Below are 18,880 nucleotides of genomic sequence, written 5' to 3' on the forward strand. Positions count from 1 at the left end.
TTTACATAATCAACCAACAACATTGTGTCCCTTACCTTTTTTAAGAAGGCCAGCCCCCTGAAGCCCATCCTTACGTTAGCAGCGGACTGGTTCTCAGTCTCAGACAGATGTATGTCTTCGTACCAGTGGGCTGGACTTGACTTCTTCACAGACAGGTCCACGGGCTCTGTCTGCAGGGGCTGTGAACAGATAGGGGCTGGGTTAAACAAATTCTGCTTAGAAGCAAAGTTTGAATGGCCATTTGAAACTGGCATATAACCAATTTATGCTGTTTGCTGCTCATCAGTATCTCAGGGTTGGAAATGAAGGCTTTCAAATGTGAATCAAGTATGAAAGATCTTAAATTCTATTTGATCTTCTTAGGGGCTACAAATGGGTCAAAGTATGTATCTGTCGATGGTTAAGTGTTAACTTTGGGGTTAAAATCATGAGGCCAGCTGGTGAATGGAAAAGGGCTCAAAGGAAAGGGCTCTGTCCAACTTGAGGGGGAAGGTAAGGGGGATAATAATGGGGCTGCCATATTTTTACAATAAAAGGGCATCCTCTATATGAGTGCATTTTTCCATAATTATTACTATGCCAGTAGTAGATAGAAACAAAACACATTCATTAATCACTACAGCAATAGAATTCATAAATAAATGGCAGAATTTGCATTTTTGTTTTGCCTTCAAAAACACTCCCATCAAGGCTTCATTTTAAAAGGAACTGTTCATCATAAATTTTCCCTGGGCATGACAAACGCATTTTCTTCCGTATGTTGACATTAAAATGCAAGCAAACAGTAAACCTCTTTCTATGGCAGACAACAATCCAATAACTACTGAACAACCTGCCATAAACATACACCGCTTTATCGCTAAACCTTGAACAAGAAAAGACATTAATTTTAAACTATGCAGACACTTGAGAAAATGCTCCCCTGCAAAGTTATTCAAGCTTTTTAAATGAGTCATCTTTGTTTAAACAAGCCTCTCAACAATCAAGAGTTCTCAGTGGAGTGTAACCCATTTGGCCTCAGTTGCCAAGTTTGAATCGATTGTCGATTATTCAGGTGCTTAAATTATGATTAAATCCATTGACATAAGCCGCCACCCCACCACGCCTCCACGATCCAGGGGGCTTCCTATATTGATTGAAGATTACACAAGTATTATAAAGGTTTAGTCGGGCAATGACTGGCGGATTTTTATTTAAGTATTGACTGCCCTGCAAACGGCTTTACCATGATAGGGTAGATAAGCGGAACAAAGTACTGTGAACCTATCAGTCACCTTGGACAAGTTTATTACTATTGATATGTTAGGTAAATGTTTGTAATACAACTATTTTGTCCAGGCATTTTAAAAATATAGTAGATAGCTAACTTAAAACTATCAGCACAACATAGGTTGTTAAGGACAGCGGGGTCAAATTTACTGGTCCTAATACTAGAGAAGTTACAATAAATGTCATCCTTAGTCTCATATAAAAAATAGTTATTAAGAAGAAAGCTTGTTACATTTGAGCTTGAGATTGTTTTGGCTACTATATTGAGACTTGCAGTTTGATATTGCACACTTAAACAGTTTTACTGTATTTCAGAGGACCTCATTTCATCGTTATCTTACACATCCAGGACCAAGTGAATTCAAACCGTTTTAAGTTTAATCTTAGTGTAAATCTTACATATCCATATATATACCATAATATAAGCCCAATAGCCCTGGGCCCATCATCACCCCAGCCCAGAATTAACACTGATTAGATTATAAGACCTCATCATAGATGACATTGACACAAATCTTTGTATAATATTCATTATAATTATATTCTTTGCGGGAATTTCACAACATTTAGTTTTTTGGTTATTATTGCATGAATAACTAGTTCATATTTTATGCCCATATTTTCGTGGAAACAATTATAACAATGTTTGTGCCATAAAATATTCCATTTGGCAAGCAATAAAATGTTTCAAGCCACGTACCACACACAGTGGGTAGTTCATGCATGATGAATAAAATTGTAAAATAGCGGTAATTTCACAGTCAGTTGGGTAACGGTTTCACACATTGTACACAAAAACCTACAAACGAGAGCCCCTACAAAACTGACTTAACTGTTAAATGTCAATAGCCTGACTTGATAATTCTTTGCATATCTCTTTTAACAAAGAAACTTCCATGTCATGTTTACAATGCTTTTTTGGCTGTGATAAATAACTCAACGCTGATTTAGTCCCTACTAGCAACATCGCATAGCCCTTGGTTTAAATCTTACTTCCTCCATATCTGACTAATGATATTGTCTAATACATGGTCCTTAGTGATTATAAATTGTTTGAAAGTTGTGCTTCTTTCTTCTCAAACATGAAAAGATAATATTCTTCCTTACATTAAACACTTAAGATGACAGGAAGGTATCATTTATTTTCGAAATTCAATCATGAGTTTCATTGCTGTTACTATAATTTCAGGGTTCAACTTCCCACTTTCATGATCTTCAAAAGTAGAAAGATATTGAATTTGTTGCACTTGTCAGACTTTGACGACCCGCATAATGTTAGCAAAATATTTTTGTAACATGGGGATGATTTTGACAAGTTATTTTCATGGCTTGTCAGGGTTCTTCGAAATGATCAGCTTTATTTTAAGGAGCTCATGAATCTTTGTTTCCCCCTTTTTAAAGATTATCTTTAAGGGCTGAGCGGCTCCCCATAATATTTTGAAAAATGCATGTTTTTTCAAGTCCCAAATCCTTACTCAAGGAAAAAGGAAACCAGTTAGATAAATCAATGGCAAATGCTCTATTACACAATATAATTAGCCTTGTTATTAGAAAACAGAGCTAAATGCATGTGCATAAAGTGTCAACCCACAGTAGCCTGCGCAGTGTGCCAAGGCAAATCAGGGTAGACACTTTCAGCATTAATGGAATGTTACGTTTTAAGTCCCTTCTTAACGAAAAACCAGTTTAAGTGGAAGGTGTTGTCCCTGATTAGCCTGTGTGGACTGCACAGGCTAATCTAGGAAACACTATATGCATATTCATTAAGCCCTGTTTTCTCAGAGCACATCTGCCCAAATATACTCCACTACTGTTTGTATAGCACATACACACAAATCTGATATAGCTAACAGCTATGTGTGTCAAGAGATTCTCGGCAAGCTGTATTGGAAACATTGCAAAGCTGTTGTAGCCAACTGGGTCAAGTGCAAAGGGAACCTGAAAGTGATTCAGTGAAAAGTGTATGTCAACCAGTTGACCTAGCCCAAGGGTAAACCACTTGAACAATTCATTAAAACAATACATCAGAGACATTCGCAATTCAGAATTCAGAGAACAATAAATAAACTGTTAGGTGGCTGGGAGTGGGTTAATGAAGGGGGCCTACATCAAGGGATTTAATGAATATAGGCCTAAAATCTCCATGTGTTATAATACAAGATAGGACTTTATAGCTTTTCCTTCGCTCATGAAATGTATTTGATTTTTCGTGAGTTTCAAGTGATTAAAGGCCTAATTGATATGCACCAAAATACATGATAAGGCTTTATAGCTTTGCGTTGGCCTATAAAATGTATGTTAGTTATTAAGTTTATTGCTCCATTTCTCTTGATGGGGGGATAGGCAAGGCTGTTGTTATTAAGTGATGTACATGTTTTCAAACCCACTTACTGTGAAGATCTTTGTAAGTGTTTTATCAGCTAAAGGATGGTGAGTTTAACATTATGGTATAATAATAATCATCTTCAAGGATGGTTTGTTTAATATTAATGTTATACTACTCACTAGCTTAATGTACTGGGTTTGTAAATTGATCATATCTAACTGACCTGGATTCTATTACAAAACTATGACATATGACTTCATAAAGAAATGAGTTCTTCTAAAATAATCACATTGAAAGGCTTGTTAACACACAATAAAATTCAGAATCCCATATACAGGCACTATTATAGCAATATCAATTACAAAACTTATAGTAAGGAAATAAGCAGCATTGTTTACGTTAATATTTAAATCATTGAAAATTTAAGTGATTCATTACAACCTACAAATTTATCAGATATATTCATATCACTAATATTTGTTAAATGAATCGTTTCAAATATTGATATCTTTATGCATTCAACTTTCCACCCTATGTTAAGAATTTAGCTTTGAATAAAGACCCATAAAAAATTAATACTACGAAAAATGAACCAAATAAGCAAGGTCTCATTATTAAAACATATTAAAAAATATAAGTTGCATAAACAAACACTATAACCAAGATGCAGTGAACAGTAGAAACTTAAACTTAAAGTAAAATTAATGCATTATTCTTACCACTGGGTAAGGAAGCATGTACCCAATGTAAGGCACACATTTAGGGCATTGGGGGCAGAAGCCCGTCCCAAAAGGTTCATCAGCATACAGCAAGCGCATTCTTAACTTCTACAAAGGCTTTTCATCCACTCCCAAAAGTTGTTCAAAATTATTATTGTTTCAGTTTTTGGAATGATGTTTTTCAATGTATGTGGAAATCATACATTACTTTGTGGTAATAAAAAAGTTTCAACACAGCACAGTGAAAAGTTCATTAATAGTTCCCTCTGTAGAAAATTCAATCCAACAAGGTTTAAAGTTAGAATTAAATGTCCATCTGTCAATTTCCTCTTCAAAAGAATACTTTGAAATTCTACTAAATGCTTCAACGGAGATAATTTTATTTCATATCTCTTTGCACGGAACAGTTATTATCTTGGAAAGTAGAAATTCCTGGAAATATTTTTTTTATGAACAGCATCTATATCCAGCTTAATGTTGTGAATTCCTGAGGAACACCTTTTAGACTGTGTGCAGATTATTTCACACGCAACTATTCACCAGTCTAATTCATATACAGGTTCCACGTGTGATTACAACTTTTCCCAACTGTGAAATAAAATATTTGAGCATCTGCCTGCCACCAATATTTAAAGCAATGCAGGAGGTTTATATTTATCTCTGGGTTAAAGCACTAAAAATAGCTACTAAAAAATCCATGCAACCAATACTTGTAACAGAGTGCTCTAGTAGTAAACTGACTGCGCTAGTAGGCTATAGTTGTAAAATCTGTTCCTCGTTTAACACACCTCTGACTGTTAAATAAAGTGTTATGTCCCACACTGAGTTTTAATCCATCGCCCATCCTGATTGGACAAAGCCTTTTTACAACTTCCTAGCTTTTTAAATCTGACAGATAAAAGCATCTGATATTTTGTGAAAATTATGTTACCATTGAAGCCTAAAGGCAAACCCCTATACTAAATAAATGCGAAATAACATTAAAATGCAGGCATGCTTCATTGTCAAATAGGTCCCTAATAACAAGAGATAGGACAGTCTTAGTCATTAAGGAGCCAAATAAAAACAGATAGGACAGTCTAAGTCAACTAGGATCTGAACAACAACAGAAAGGACAGTCTAAGTCAACTAGGATCTCAACAACAACAGATAGTACAGTCTTAATCAACTAGGACCTCAACAACAACAGATAGGACAGTCTTAGTCAACTAAGACCTCAATAACAACAGATAGGAAAGTCTTTGTCATACACGACCACAATTACAACAGATATGACAGCCTTAGCCAACTGGGACCTCAACAACAACAGATAGGACAGTCTTAGTCAACTAGGACCTCAGATAGGACAGACAGTCTCAGTCGACTAGGACCTCAATAACAACAGATAGGACAATCTTAGCCAACTGGGACCTCAATAACAACAAATAGGACACTCTTAGTCAACTGGGACCTCAATAACAACAGATAGGACAGTCTTAGTCAACTAGGACCTCAATAACAACAAATAGGACAGTCTTAGTCAACTAGGACCTCAATAATAACAGATAGGACAGTCTTAGTCAACTAGGACCTCAACAACAACTGATAGGACAGTCTTTGTCATACAGGACCACAATTACAACTGATAGGACAGTCTAAGTCAACTAGGACCTCAATAACAACAGATAGGACAGTCTTAGTCAACTAGGACCTCAACAACAACAGATAGGACAGTCTTAGTCAACTAGGACCTCAATAACAACAGATAGGACAGTCTTAGTCAACTTGGACCTCAATAACAACAAATAGGACAGTCTTAGTCCACTAGGACCTCAATAACAACATATAGGACAGTCTTAGTCAACTTGCTGAACTTGGACCTCAATAACAACAAATAGGACAGTCTTAGTCAACTAGGACCTCAATAACAACATATAGGACAGTCTTCATCAACTAGGACCTCAATAACAACATATAGGGCAGTCTTAGTCAACTGGGACCTCAACAACAACAGATAGGACAGTTTAAGTCAACAAGAACCTCAACAACAACAGTTAGGAAGTCTTAGTCAACTAGGACCTCAATAACAACCGATAGGACAGACAGTCTCAGTCGACTAGGACCTCAATAACAACATATAGGACAGTCTTAGTCGACTAGGACCTCAATAACAACAGATAAGACAGTCTCAGTCGACTAGGACCTCAATAACAACAGATAAGACAGTCTCAGTCGACTAGGACCTCAATAACAACATATAGGACAGTCTAAGTCAACTAGGACCTCAACAACAACATATAGGACAGTCTTAGTCAACTGGGACCTCAACAACAACAGATAGGACAGTCTTAGTCAACTAGGACCTCAACATCAACATATTATATAGGACAATCTTAGTCAACTAGGACCTCAACAACAACAGATAGGACAGTCTTAGTCAACTAGGACCTCAATAACAACAGATAGGACAGTCTTAGTCAACTGGGACCTCAACATCAACAGTTAGGACAGTCTTAATCAACTAGGACCTCAATAACAACCGATAGGACAGACAGTCTCAGTCGACTAGGACCTCAATAACAACAGATAAGACTGTCTTAGTCATCTATGACCTCAATAACAACAGATAGGGCAGTCTAAGTTAACTTCAAAGAACAACAGACAGTCTTAGTCAACTATGGCCTCAAAACAAGAACAAACCTTAGTCTTAATCAGCTAGGAACACAGAGAACAGAATACACATGTAATAATAATAATAAAGTCAGCTAGAACCTCGGAGAACAACCACAAGCTTGGTTAACTTGGCAACCGTCACCTTGGAGGTAAAAAACCATGAACTTGCAGGACACATGTCATCAAATCAGACATACAAACGTTATAGATAATTTGAAAGCCAAGAAAGAACACAATTTAGAACTACAATGTAGTTACCCAAAAGTAAAGGGAAAATAAAACAAACAACAAAAACAACTCATTTTTGCATAAACATGACAAGATTATTAATTTTATTGGCAAGTCATGTTACCATTTACGAATCAACAAAAGAGAATTTTTAAAAAAGAAATGCAATCTCACCAACATCATTTCAGAACCGCAATATTCACCCACTTAACAGCTATACAATATACAATTCACAGCTTCACTAGATTGGGTTACAAAACATGTAGGTAGGTGCATCTAATTAAATGCAGCTGTTAAGACCAACAATACACAACAGCAGATGGAAAGAAGTGTTTAAAACAATAAATCATAACACATTCTTAACCTTAGTATAATATGAGTCGCGTTCTGAGAAAACTGGGCATAATGCATGTGAGTAAAGTGATGTCCAAGATTAGCCTGTGCAGTCCCCACAGGCTAATCAGGGACGTCACTTTCCACCTAAATTGGATTTTTGCTAAGAAAAGAATTTAATTTAAACTAAAAATGTCATAAAAGCAGAAAGTCTCATCCCTGGTTATCCTGTGCAGACTGCACAGGCTAATCTGGGATGACACTTTACACACATGCATTATGCCCAGTTTTCTCAGAACACGACTCATATAATGTTCCAAATGGTCAATGGCAACAAGGTCTGATAATCTTATAACAATTACTTTTCCGAAGTCCAACATACTGGCCACTCAACTACAAATTTGTTCTTGGCCAGATTTTATACCACACTATTGAGCCATTTTTTATTGGACCACATTTGGTTTAACTCAGTCTTTGCCACAGAGCTAACTGACTTGTGAAGACTAATAATACAAATAACAATACTGTTCTTATAGAGCCACATACAGATTTGAGAAAGAATAAACTCAAAGAAAATGGATTCCAGTAAAATAAAGACCTACATTTTTAACTCTGGCAAGATTTTTTAAGAGTACAGTGAGTCAGTGAAAAAACAAATGTTAAATCATAATTTGTTTAGAATTAGATTTTATTTTGTACAATAAATATGAAGTAATTTAAAAGTATTAATTGAAGACAACTATTATTAGTGACCTTACACTTGACCTGATTGGTCCCAAAACCAATCCCAACTAGAAATGGCGCGGAGACTGTAGTAGACTTATAGTGGCCAGGACGGATGGACAGACGGAGATAACCACACAATCCCCCCGCTCTAATTCGGAGCGTGGGGATAACAATGTCTGCAAATATACCCCCTACACAAAAACATCTATCTCCATCCAGACTAAAGTTATTGACCGGACAACTTATACAAATAGTTTTAGTAACACTGTCACCTTGACCCAACCTAAACACAACATTTCAGCACCACTACTCCATCAAGAGAATGTTATTGAGCGGAAACTGTTTTTATAGTTTTATTAACTGGCCTTAATGCAATCTCAAGCCCTTCAGCACTGTACCTCCACCCAGACTCATTGGTTATTGAGTGGAAACTATTTTTATAGTTAAAATTACTATGACCTTGACACAACTTTCCCCAAATGCAACTCAAGCCAGGCCTACATGTGTGCTACCTATTATCAACCTTCAGTAACTCTTATCTATTTTTCATTTTGAAGTAACATTTACTTTGGCCTAGATGGACTGGCACCAAGTTACTTTGACCTAGATGGACTGGCACCAAGTTACTTTAACCTAGATGGACTGGCACGAAGTTAGTTTGACCTAGATGGACTGGCACCAAGTTACTTTGACCTAGATGGACTGGCACCAAGTTACTTTGACCTAGATGGACTGGCACCAAGTTACTTTGACCTAGATGGACTGGCACCAAGTTACTTTGACCTAGATGGACTGGCACCAAGTTACTTTGACCTAGATGGACTGGCACCAAGTTACTTTGACCTAGATGGACTGGCACCAAGTTACTTTGACCTAGATGGACTGGCACCAAGTTACTTTGACCTTGATGGCCTGGCACCAAGTTACTTTGACCTAGATGGACTGGCACCAAGATCAAACTTATGCTTGGTCTCAATGCAAGCTCTCTACAAATTTCATTCTACATCGTGAACCTAGTGTCAAGGTCGTCTGCTGTGCAATTTTTCTTACTCCAAAACGGATTGACCTACTTGTATTTTTTAGTAAGCAATTACAACCAATCAGAGCCGTTGTTTTATTAGCCTATTATCCAATAGAAACTCTGCTTTTTTAACAGCATTAGGCTCAGTCATTATGTTGTTTATATTGAGTATTGCGTTTATAATGCCTTTATAAATTAATTATAAGTAAAGCTATTTTTAAATTAATAGATTTTTATTAAAGCACAGCTTCAACACTGCAAAGTATCCTATTTTATAAATGGTACAGCCCAGTAAAATCGGGCTGTCGATATTATGGCCGTTTTTGACCTTAATAAAGCAGAGTTTTATGTTAAGCAGTGTGCTCGGGCAATGTTTTTTTACCAAAGTCCCGAGGAAAAACAACCCCATTAGTCGTAGTCGCTCTCTACAAACAGAATTTCATCAAAGTTGGTCCACAGTGTCCTGATACAGTCCATGTTACCTTGACTTTTGACCTGAAGACCTCACTAGATGCCTCCCCTTCCTCTTAAGCAAACACTACAACAATTTGCATTACCAAAGGTCAAAGCAATCAAAAGGTTATTGAAACATAATATTCAGTTCTATGATAAGTCCATGTTACCTTGCTTTTGATCTGCTGACCTCAAAATCAATATGTCTTTCTTTCATCCAAGTAACCCTGATACGAATTGTCATGATTGTAGGTCAAAGAATTCTCTACATATCAAACGTAAATAAATTGTTTACTGTCAAACTGACCTACCTTCCTTTATTAACTACCTACAGTACAGCCAACGCGGCACAAACATAATCTGCGGCTATGCCACGGCCAGATTATTAGTACGCGGCGGCCGAATCGTGTGTTCACGCGGCGTATCGCCGTGGCACTCGGCATCGGTCCGCGCAACGACGCCAATTCTGTATTAACCTCGTGTACTTTCACGGAGTAAATCCGCCGCATACGTACGCAGCGGATCGAGTGAAAAGATATCCACCTACATGTGCATACATGTATGTGTAGCGTAGAAACCAAGATTTACGCTGGTTTCATAATTATTATTTTCACGTTTTAATAAGCGATATGACACGTAACGCCCTTTAACAAATTATCGTTGAATTAATTACGCGCAACTGTTAATGTTTCGTTCGATTATCAGATTATCATTATTAAATTTCTAATCTGAACCACACTTTCGAATTTTAATGCTAACGCGACCTTAGGCAAATTCTAGCGTCAAATAAACAGTGCTAAAATATCCTTTGTTTCATAAAAAGCGCGCGAAAATTATGCAGACATGTAGAACGTCGTTTGGAAAGTGTTGGTGTATTTTGTGTTGTATAAATACATGAACATCACGTCAGGCGTAAATCACGTGTTCAGTGGGAAAAAAACACCCGAATAAGACGTTATTTCATCATCTCTTTAAATAGTAACAAATGCCAAACTGTATTTGATACTTAAGGAAATATGGAGAATGTTTGTGTATGGTAAATATTTACCAGCATTTGCTTTAAAACTGAAATATACGGGATTATCAGGTAATTAGTAGCGATATAACCTGTATAATATGAACAAAATAAAACGTGTTTATATACGCATATTCAAATAATAGTTATAATAAGCTGATAATTAACAAAACAACAAATACGTCTTCACCGTCTTGATTATTGATGTGGCTTCAAACCGCTAATTTTCTCAGCTTAAATATAATAGCAAAATCAACATGCAATTAATTTATAAATCCACCATATGCTGGAGCCTTGACCACTTGTATGTGCGAAAACATAATTACGTGACCTTGTTTATGTGTAAATAACTTACACTACGGGCGGGAAACAAACTTAATTGGCCAGACACATTAACTATGCTTACATGTATATGCTAATACAATCCGCGCACAATAAATTTATTATGATTTTAATTATTTTTATAATTGTTCTTTCAAAATTTGTTAACTACATGTAACTAATAATTTTTAAAAGATTTTTTATTTCATGATGCCCAATGACTCGGCATCATGTCGCGGATCGCGGCATGCCTCGGCGGACAGATGCAAAGCTTCGCGGCGAAATGCGACTTGCCGCCGCATACTGACGCGGCTTCAACGACTGACGCGGCATCGACTCGTTTCGCCTTGCCGCCGCGGATCGCGAAATACGTTTGTTCAGCGTTGGCTGTACTGTACTAACCAAGGGACTGAATAAGATACAAAGTATATGACCCTGCTTCTTCATAGTGGGGTATAGTAATTTTAAACCAGGACCTGTACACATATATGAGCCTTGTTCTGAGAAAACTGGACATAATGCATGTGCGTTAAGTGTCATACCAGATTAGCCTGTGCAGTCCGCACAGGCTAATCAGGGACAACACTTTAAATTGTTATGGTATTTTAAGTTTCAAGGAAATCCCTCCGTACTGAAAATCAAGTTTAGGCGGAAATTAAGTGTCGTCCCTGATTAGCCTTTGCGGACTGCACATGCTAATCTGGGATGACACTTTACGCACATGCATTAAGCCCAGTTTTCTCAGAACAAGGCTCATATTATTATTCCAAGCCAACTAGACGAACACTGAGACGTGGCAGCTACCTCATGTCTGGAATTTTTGGAGTTACCAAATTCCTCAATTTATCATACAGACGATACCAATGATATAACAATAACATAAATCAAAAAGAGAAAATGGTTATAAAGATCAAAGCTCATGAAAATGATTACAACGAGAAATATTAGAGCGCTTTTGAAACCTTTTCTTTGGAGATCATCACTCTGAAATTATTTCGGTACTTTTTATTTTACATAAAGAATAGAATGGCTGAATAACAAAACTAGAGGGCCCTAAATATTTCCTGGGATATCAATTGAATTCAAAGAATGATAATGGTACATTTACAGTGGAAAATGTATGTTTAATTCAGCAAGTATTTTTTTAAATTAACAAGAGGGCCTGAAAGGCCCAAAGTCGCTCACCTGAGATAACAAGATATTATTGGGACAAATCTTCTAACCAAGTTTCATTAAGATCGGAATTTATATTTCACATTTTAGATATGTGGCCTCTAGAGTGTTAACAAGGTTTTTCTGTAGCCATATAAGGAAAATTGCCCCGCCCCCTGGCAGTCATGTTTTTCAACCAACCGGCATCATTTTTGAACTCGTCCAAGATAATATCGGGATGAATCTTCTGACCAAGTTTCATGAAGATAGGACAGTAAATGTGGCCTCTAGAGTGTTAAAACGATTTTACTATAGCCATATAAGGAAAAATGTCCCGCCCCTTGGAAGCTATGTTTTTCAAGCAAACATAATTATTTTCAAATTCATTCAAGATATCATTGAGACCAATCTTCTGACCAAATTTCATGAAGATTGAACAATAAATGTGGTCTCTAGAGTGTTAACAAGGTTTTACTATAGCCATATACATTGTAAAGCCATATAAGGAAAAATGCCCCACCCTTGGTGGCCATGTTTTTTAAACAACCAAAACCATTTTTGAACTCATCCAAGATATCATAAGGACAAATCTTCTGACCAAGTTTCATGATGATCGGAAAATAAATGTGACCCCAAGAGTGTTAACAAGGTTTTACTATAGCCATATAAGGAAAAATGCCCCTCCCCCGTGGTGGCCATGTTTTTCAACCAACCCGCATCATTTTTGAAATCGTTCAAGATATTGTTGGGATGAATCTTCTGACCGAGTTTCATGAAGATCGGACCATAAATGTGGCCTCTAGAGTGTTAACAAGATTTTACTATAGCCATAGATAGCCATATAAGGAAAAATGCCCCGCCCCTTGGCAGCCATGTTTTTTAAGCAAACGCTACCATTTTCTAACTCATCCAAGATATCATTGGGACAAATCTTCTGACCAAGTTTCATGAAGATCGGAAAATAAATGTGGCCTCTAGAGTGTTAACAAGGTTTTATTATAGCCATATAAGGAAAAATGCCCCGCCCCCTGGCAGCCATGTTTTTCAACCAACCGGCATCATTTTCAAACTTGCCCAAGATATTATTTGGATGAATCTTCTGACTAAGTTTCATGAAGATAGGACAATAAATGTGGCCTCTAGAATGTTAACAAGATTTTACTATAGCCATTTATATATAGCCATATAAGGAAAAATGCCCCACCCCTTGGCAGCCATGTTTTTCAAGCAAAGGTTACCATTTTCGAACTCATCCAAGAGATCATTGGGACAAATCTTCTGGGCAAGTTTCATAAAGATTGGAAAATAAATATGGCCTCTAGAGTGTTAACAAGGTTTTACTATAATAGCCATATAAGGAAAAATGCCCTGCCCCCTGGCGGCCATGTTTTTCAACCAACCAGCATCGTTTTCGAATTCGTCCAAGATAATATTGGGATGAATCTTCTGACCAAGTTTTATGAAGATCAGACAATAAATGTGGCCTCTAGAGTGTTAAAAAGATTTTACAATAGCCATATATAGCCATATAAGGAAAATTGCCCTGCCCCTTGGCAGCCATGTTTTTCAAGCAAAGGTTACCATTTTCGAACACATCCAAGATATCATTGAGACCAATCTTCTGACCAAATTTCATGAAGATTGGACAATAAATGTGGCCTCTAGAGAGTTAACAAGGCAAATGTTGACGCCGCACAACGCACAATGGACAACAGACAAAAGGCGATCACAAAAGCTCACCATGAGCACGTTGTGCTCAGGTGAGCTAAAAACATAGTTTTGAAGTAATTTCCCAGAATAATTTTCAATATTCGCACAGGCAATCAACTTCCTGTTGAGTTTTTTTCACATGTTTTTACATGAAAAAATGCCCTCCAAATGACAGCATTAATTATCTTTTTTAAATGATAAAAATAATTTTACAAAAATAAACCCTTGAATACTTGAAATTTACTGAGATTAAGAACTTTAGTATGCCCCAGTAAAATGCAACAGTACAAATTATGGAAACGACAACAGCTTATTGTTTGGGAACAATTATACAATTGCCTGCTTAATTATTACCATATATTTTTTATTGAACTGATTCCTTTGGTTTCTGTTTCACAATCATTAATATGTGCAGCATATTTTTTTGAAAATTAAAACAGGATGCATTACAATGACATTAATCTGGATCCAATGTCCGGTAAATGTACAACCACACCACACCAACATATCAGCTTATCCAAAAAAGAAAAGTTGATACATCCAGGAAGACAATTAAGATTTAGACTAATTTAAAAGGAGCTTTCTAAGAAATACCGCCAATCACTGGAAAATCTTATATCAAATTCATATGAGCTGTGCTCTGTGAAAAAGGTGTTTTAATGCATGTGCATAAAGTGTCGTCCCAGATTAGCCAGTGCAGTCCATACAGGCTAATGAGGGACAACACTTTCAGCCTAAAGTGGAATTTTGCTAAGAAGAGACCCTTTATAAACGAAAAATATCATAAAAGGGGAAAGTTGCGTCCCTAATTTGCCTGTGAAGACTGCACAGGCTAATCTGGGACGGAACTTTATGCACATGCATTTAACACCTTTTTCAAAGAGCAGGGTCCATTTAGACTGTTTTAAAAGAAGCTTCCTGGGACACCTCCAATCACTGGCAAAACTAATATCAAATTCATATCATATGTTGCATTACAAGGAAACATTGAACATTTGGTTTTCAAAATTGACAAATAGCTTTAATCTTTAAAATGCATCAATTAGGGCTGCAACGAATCCAAAAAATTTATTCGGATCCGAATCCGAATCCAAATATGGTTTCTTGCAGTTTTTCGGATCCGGATCCCTCAGATAAGAGAAAATTAGAATTTTCTGTAAACATTAAAGAAATCAATGTTTAAGAAGTATTATTTGACTAAAAGATATTAAACATTTATTTACGAAAAACATAACAAATTTCTTGTTTAACATTGTAGCAATGTCAAAATAAAACAAAAACCTTAACACTTATTCACTTAATAGTTTGCTCGTTAACATATACACTTTTCACTGTTCATACAGTTTTATGTTTGTTTTCACAAAATTATGAATCTGAAGTTGGATCCGATATCATCGGATATTTTGGGTACCCGTTGCAGCCCTAGCATCAATTAAGTTTTTTTTATTAATTTTTTTTTGAGCTAAAATCAGAAATATGAGGCAAGAACCAAAATAAATATGTGTCACCAAATTTCAAGTTTTAGTGCGTGTGTTTTCTTTGGCATGGGAAATTATAATTTTATGGTTTAAATTTTATTTGTTCTGATGAAACCGGACAAAAAACATCCAATTTAAATGTGATCTTTTCTGATATGTTTACTTTAAAAAATCCAGAATATATAAACATTTTTTTTTTATTCATTGATTGAAAATCCATCCCTGCCAAACAATGTAATGCTCTAGTTGAAGTATACTTGTATGTAGGTTTTCTTATTTTTAACAATCACTTGTAACCTTTATTTTGAAACAATATAATATAAGACTGGATTCTTTGGCAAAACACTCACCTAACAAGAGGCCCATGAGGGCCTGAATCGCTCTACTGGCTGGAATCAATAGGGCTCAAGCCCTTGATAGTATGAACAATCTGAGTAAGTTTTAGATAAACAGACCCAAAATTGGAAATTTATCGCATAAAGAAGAAGAAACGTAAAATTTAAACTTCACATGGCTCCTTTTCAACAATAAGTTGGACAAATATTCTTCACTCTCAATGGGGTTCTGGCCCTTGATGATATAAAACATCCGTTGAAGTTTCAAAAGGATAGAACTTTATATGTAAACCAACAAGAAATGTGTTTGTCAGAAACACTATGTCCCCTTCTGTGCCGCTTTGATTTTTTTTTTACCTTTGACCTTGAAGGATGACCTTGACCTTTCACCACTCAAAATGTGCAGCTCCATGAGATACACATGCATGCCAGATATGAAGTTGCTATCTTCAATATTGCAAAAGTTATGGCAAAATGTTACAGATTTTCATTTTTTTCTCAAATTCATTTTTTTTTATCCTTTGACCTTGAAGGATGACCTTGACCTTTAACTTTCACCACTCAAAATGTGCAGCTCCATGAGATACACATGCATGCCAAATATGAAGATGCTATCTTCAATATTGCAAAAGTTATGGCAATATGTTAAAGATTTTCATTTGTTCTCAAATTCAAGGGGAGATAATTCTGGACTTATAACTCCAATATTGCTCATTTTCAATAGGGTTTGACTCATAATTCAGATAAAGACACTGTGCACATTGGGAAATGATTGGATGAAAACTGTGGACTTTATTGCATAAACAAGCCTTATTTCACAATTTTCTCAAATTCAAGGGGAGATAATTCTGGACTTTTTACTCTGATGAAACCCATTTTCAATAGGGTTTGAGTCCTCATTAATGTAAAGACACTGAACAAGTTTGAAAAGAATCGGATGAAAACTGTGGACTTTATCGCGTAAACAAGAAAAAGTCTAACGCACGCACGCACGGACGACGGAAACCACGCCATGATATAAGTTCTTCAGGCCTTCAGCCAGTAGAGCTAAAAACAGCCAACATGTTGGCTTGTCTGCCCAGTTCAATTATTAGCATTAGCATGTCAACTTCAACTTAGTACTGTCTACAATCGTGCTCGATTATTACTGACAGGGACACTTGTTGAGTCCGTTTCCTGGGAAGAACCAGTACTTGGTGTCTATGGAGGAGATAATGAGAACACTCCCCGAGTAGAAATCGAACCAACGAACTCCCGATCGCTAGGCGGACACCTCATCCACTACACCACCGCGACCTAACTAATTTCTGAAACTAATATACAACAAGAACACCGCATAACGGGTGCCAACACTCGGCTGCGGGTGCATTTTTTGAATGAATGACATCTTTCAGAATTAAAAAAAAAAAATTAGAGGTCACAGTGACCTTGACCTTTGACCTAGTGACCCAAATATGGGTGTGGCGTGTATAACTCATCCAGGTGCAGCTACATATGAAGTTTCACAGTTGTAGGTGGAAGCACTTTGATTTTAGCCAATATTCAAAACCTTGACAAAATGTTAAGGTTTTAGCACGACGTGGACGGCGGACGACACAACACGACGACGAGCTGGCTATGACAATACCTCGGGTTTTCACCGCTAACAGCCGAGCTAAAAATCAATTATAAATTCTTAATACTACAAACTCAGATTTATAATTACCGATATTGATACCAGATTAATTTCATTAAAACCTAAATGACATTTCCAGTTCACGATTGTATGATAAATATTAAGATTTATCTTAAGATTTCTCTGAACAAGGAAATGATTCTGGTTTTGCAAAATTCAAAGTCCTCAAGGAATTTACATTCTTTTTCCAATTGTTTTATTTTAAAGGCATAAACTTTGTCAAGATTAGTTTAAGTGTCATAAAACAAACTCCAGGAAAAACTATTCATATTTTAGAACATCTAGATGAATGATCTATAATATACAGTTACCATTTTTCTCAGTTTGTATTGCCATTTATTTTTTCAATTGTTCTCACATTCATTACTAGCATAAAGAGCAAACACGTGTAAGTATGCATAAAAACTGTACCAAACTCATGTTCATATATAACGTTTACATTGCTGATTGTTGTGCAACATGTACAACTTGCATATTTCTACTTTGCATTTGTGTTTTAACATTTTATCTGAATCCACAGGCTAGACTGGAAATACCAAAGGAAATTGTTAAGTTGTCTTATATAGACAACATATTATTTTTTAAGTTTATCACATGAAATTAGTTGATTACAATAAATAATACCTGATAATATTGGTGATGTAGGTTAAGGAAAGCTTTGCTTGTGAGCAACCCCAATTCAATGTTCTTTAGATCCTCTCTTAAGACATCAAGTACTCAGGTTCTACCCAAGGAATGGACTTAAGTGTCTCATTCAGCTTAATGCTATTGATGCTATCAACTAACAAACAAGGTTTGAACTAAACCAAATAAATCCAATGTATTCGTTATATGCTCAAGGTTTATTAAATGACTGAGATTTTTAACCAAATAAAACATGCCAAACTATTTTATTCTCTTCTACAGAAGCTCAAGTACATAAATAAATAGTCAAATAAGTCTTAATGGATGAAACCGGCCTAAGTACCAGTCTAAAAAGCGTACAAACTCGGCGCAATGTCGGACAATAGTTCAGTAGATTCCTATGCAAACACAGGGCCACCTCCCAGCAAGAATTTTACCCCCTCAGCGACACACCTAAGGTAATCTAGCATGCCCTATTCAGGCAGCTTTAACAAGTCAACAAGGCTTGTTATCATAACATATAAATCCACAGTCAATAAAATATACTCGTCTCTTGTCATCAGCTGGTTTTATGGGCCTGTTCAGGCCCTGGGCTCATATTGTGGGATTACTGTTTTCATAGTCTAAATGGATCACCTTTTTTTAAGTGGGACCATAGATTCTGTCAATAATTGGTTTATTTTTATTGTGTTTTTATTTTTTTGCCAAGTCCTTCTTTATACAATAAGGAAAGCAGCACTTGTTACAAATAATAATTAAGTTGTTAAATTTCTGTCTTAATCCATCTGATTCTAAAAGCAAAAGTTCACATTTGATGTGTCTGATAAATATTTCAAATTTATT

At 36.2% G+C, this 18,880-nt stretch overlaps 1 protein-coding gene across 1 annotated transcript in view; it reads right to left on the bottom strand.

Annotated features, from left to right (window-relative positions):
- LOC127877170 (zinc finger protein 486-like) overlaps positions 1–18,880 on the bottom strand; it is a 51,467-nt gene that overhangs the window by 8,981 nt on the left and 23,606 nt on the right. Inside the window, exon 5 of the mRNA XM_052422833.1 lies at positions 37–179. Within this exon, the coding sequence (XP_052278793.1) occupies positions 37–179 (143 nt within the window). The remainder of the gene's footprint in view (positions 1–36; positions 180–18,880) is intronic.

This window comes from Dreissena polymorpha, chromosome 4 (genome assembly GCF_020536995.1).
Source record: "Dreissena polymorpha isolate Duluth1 chromosome 4, UMN_Dpol_1.0, whole genome shotgun sequence".
Classification (NCBI taxonomy): domain Eukaryota; kingdom Metazoa; phylum Mollusca; class Bivalvia; order Myida; family Dreissenidae; genus Dreissena; species Dreissena polymorpha.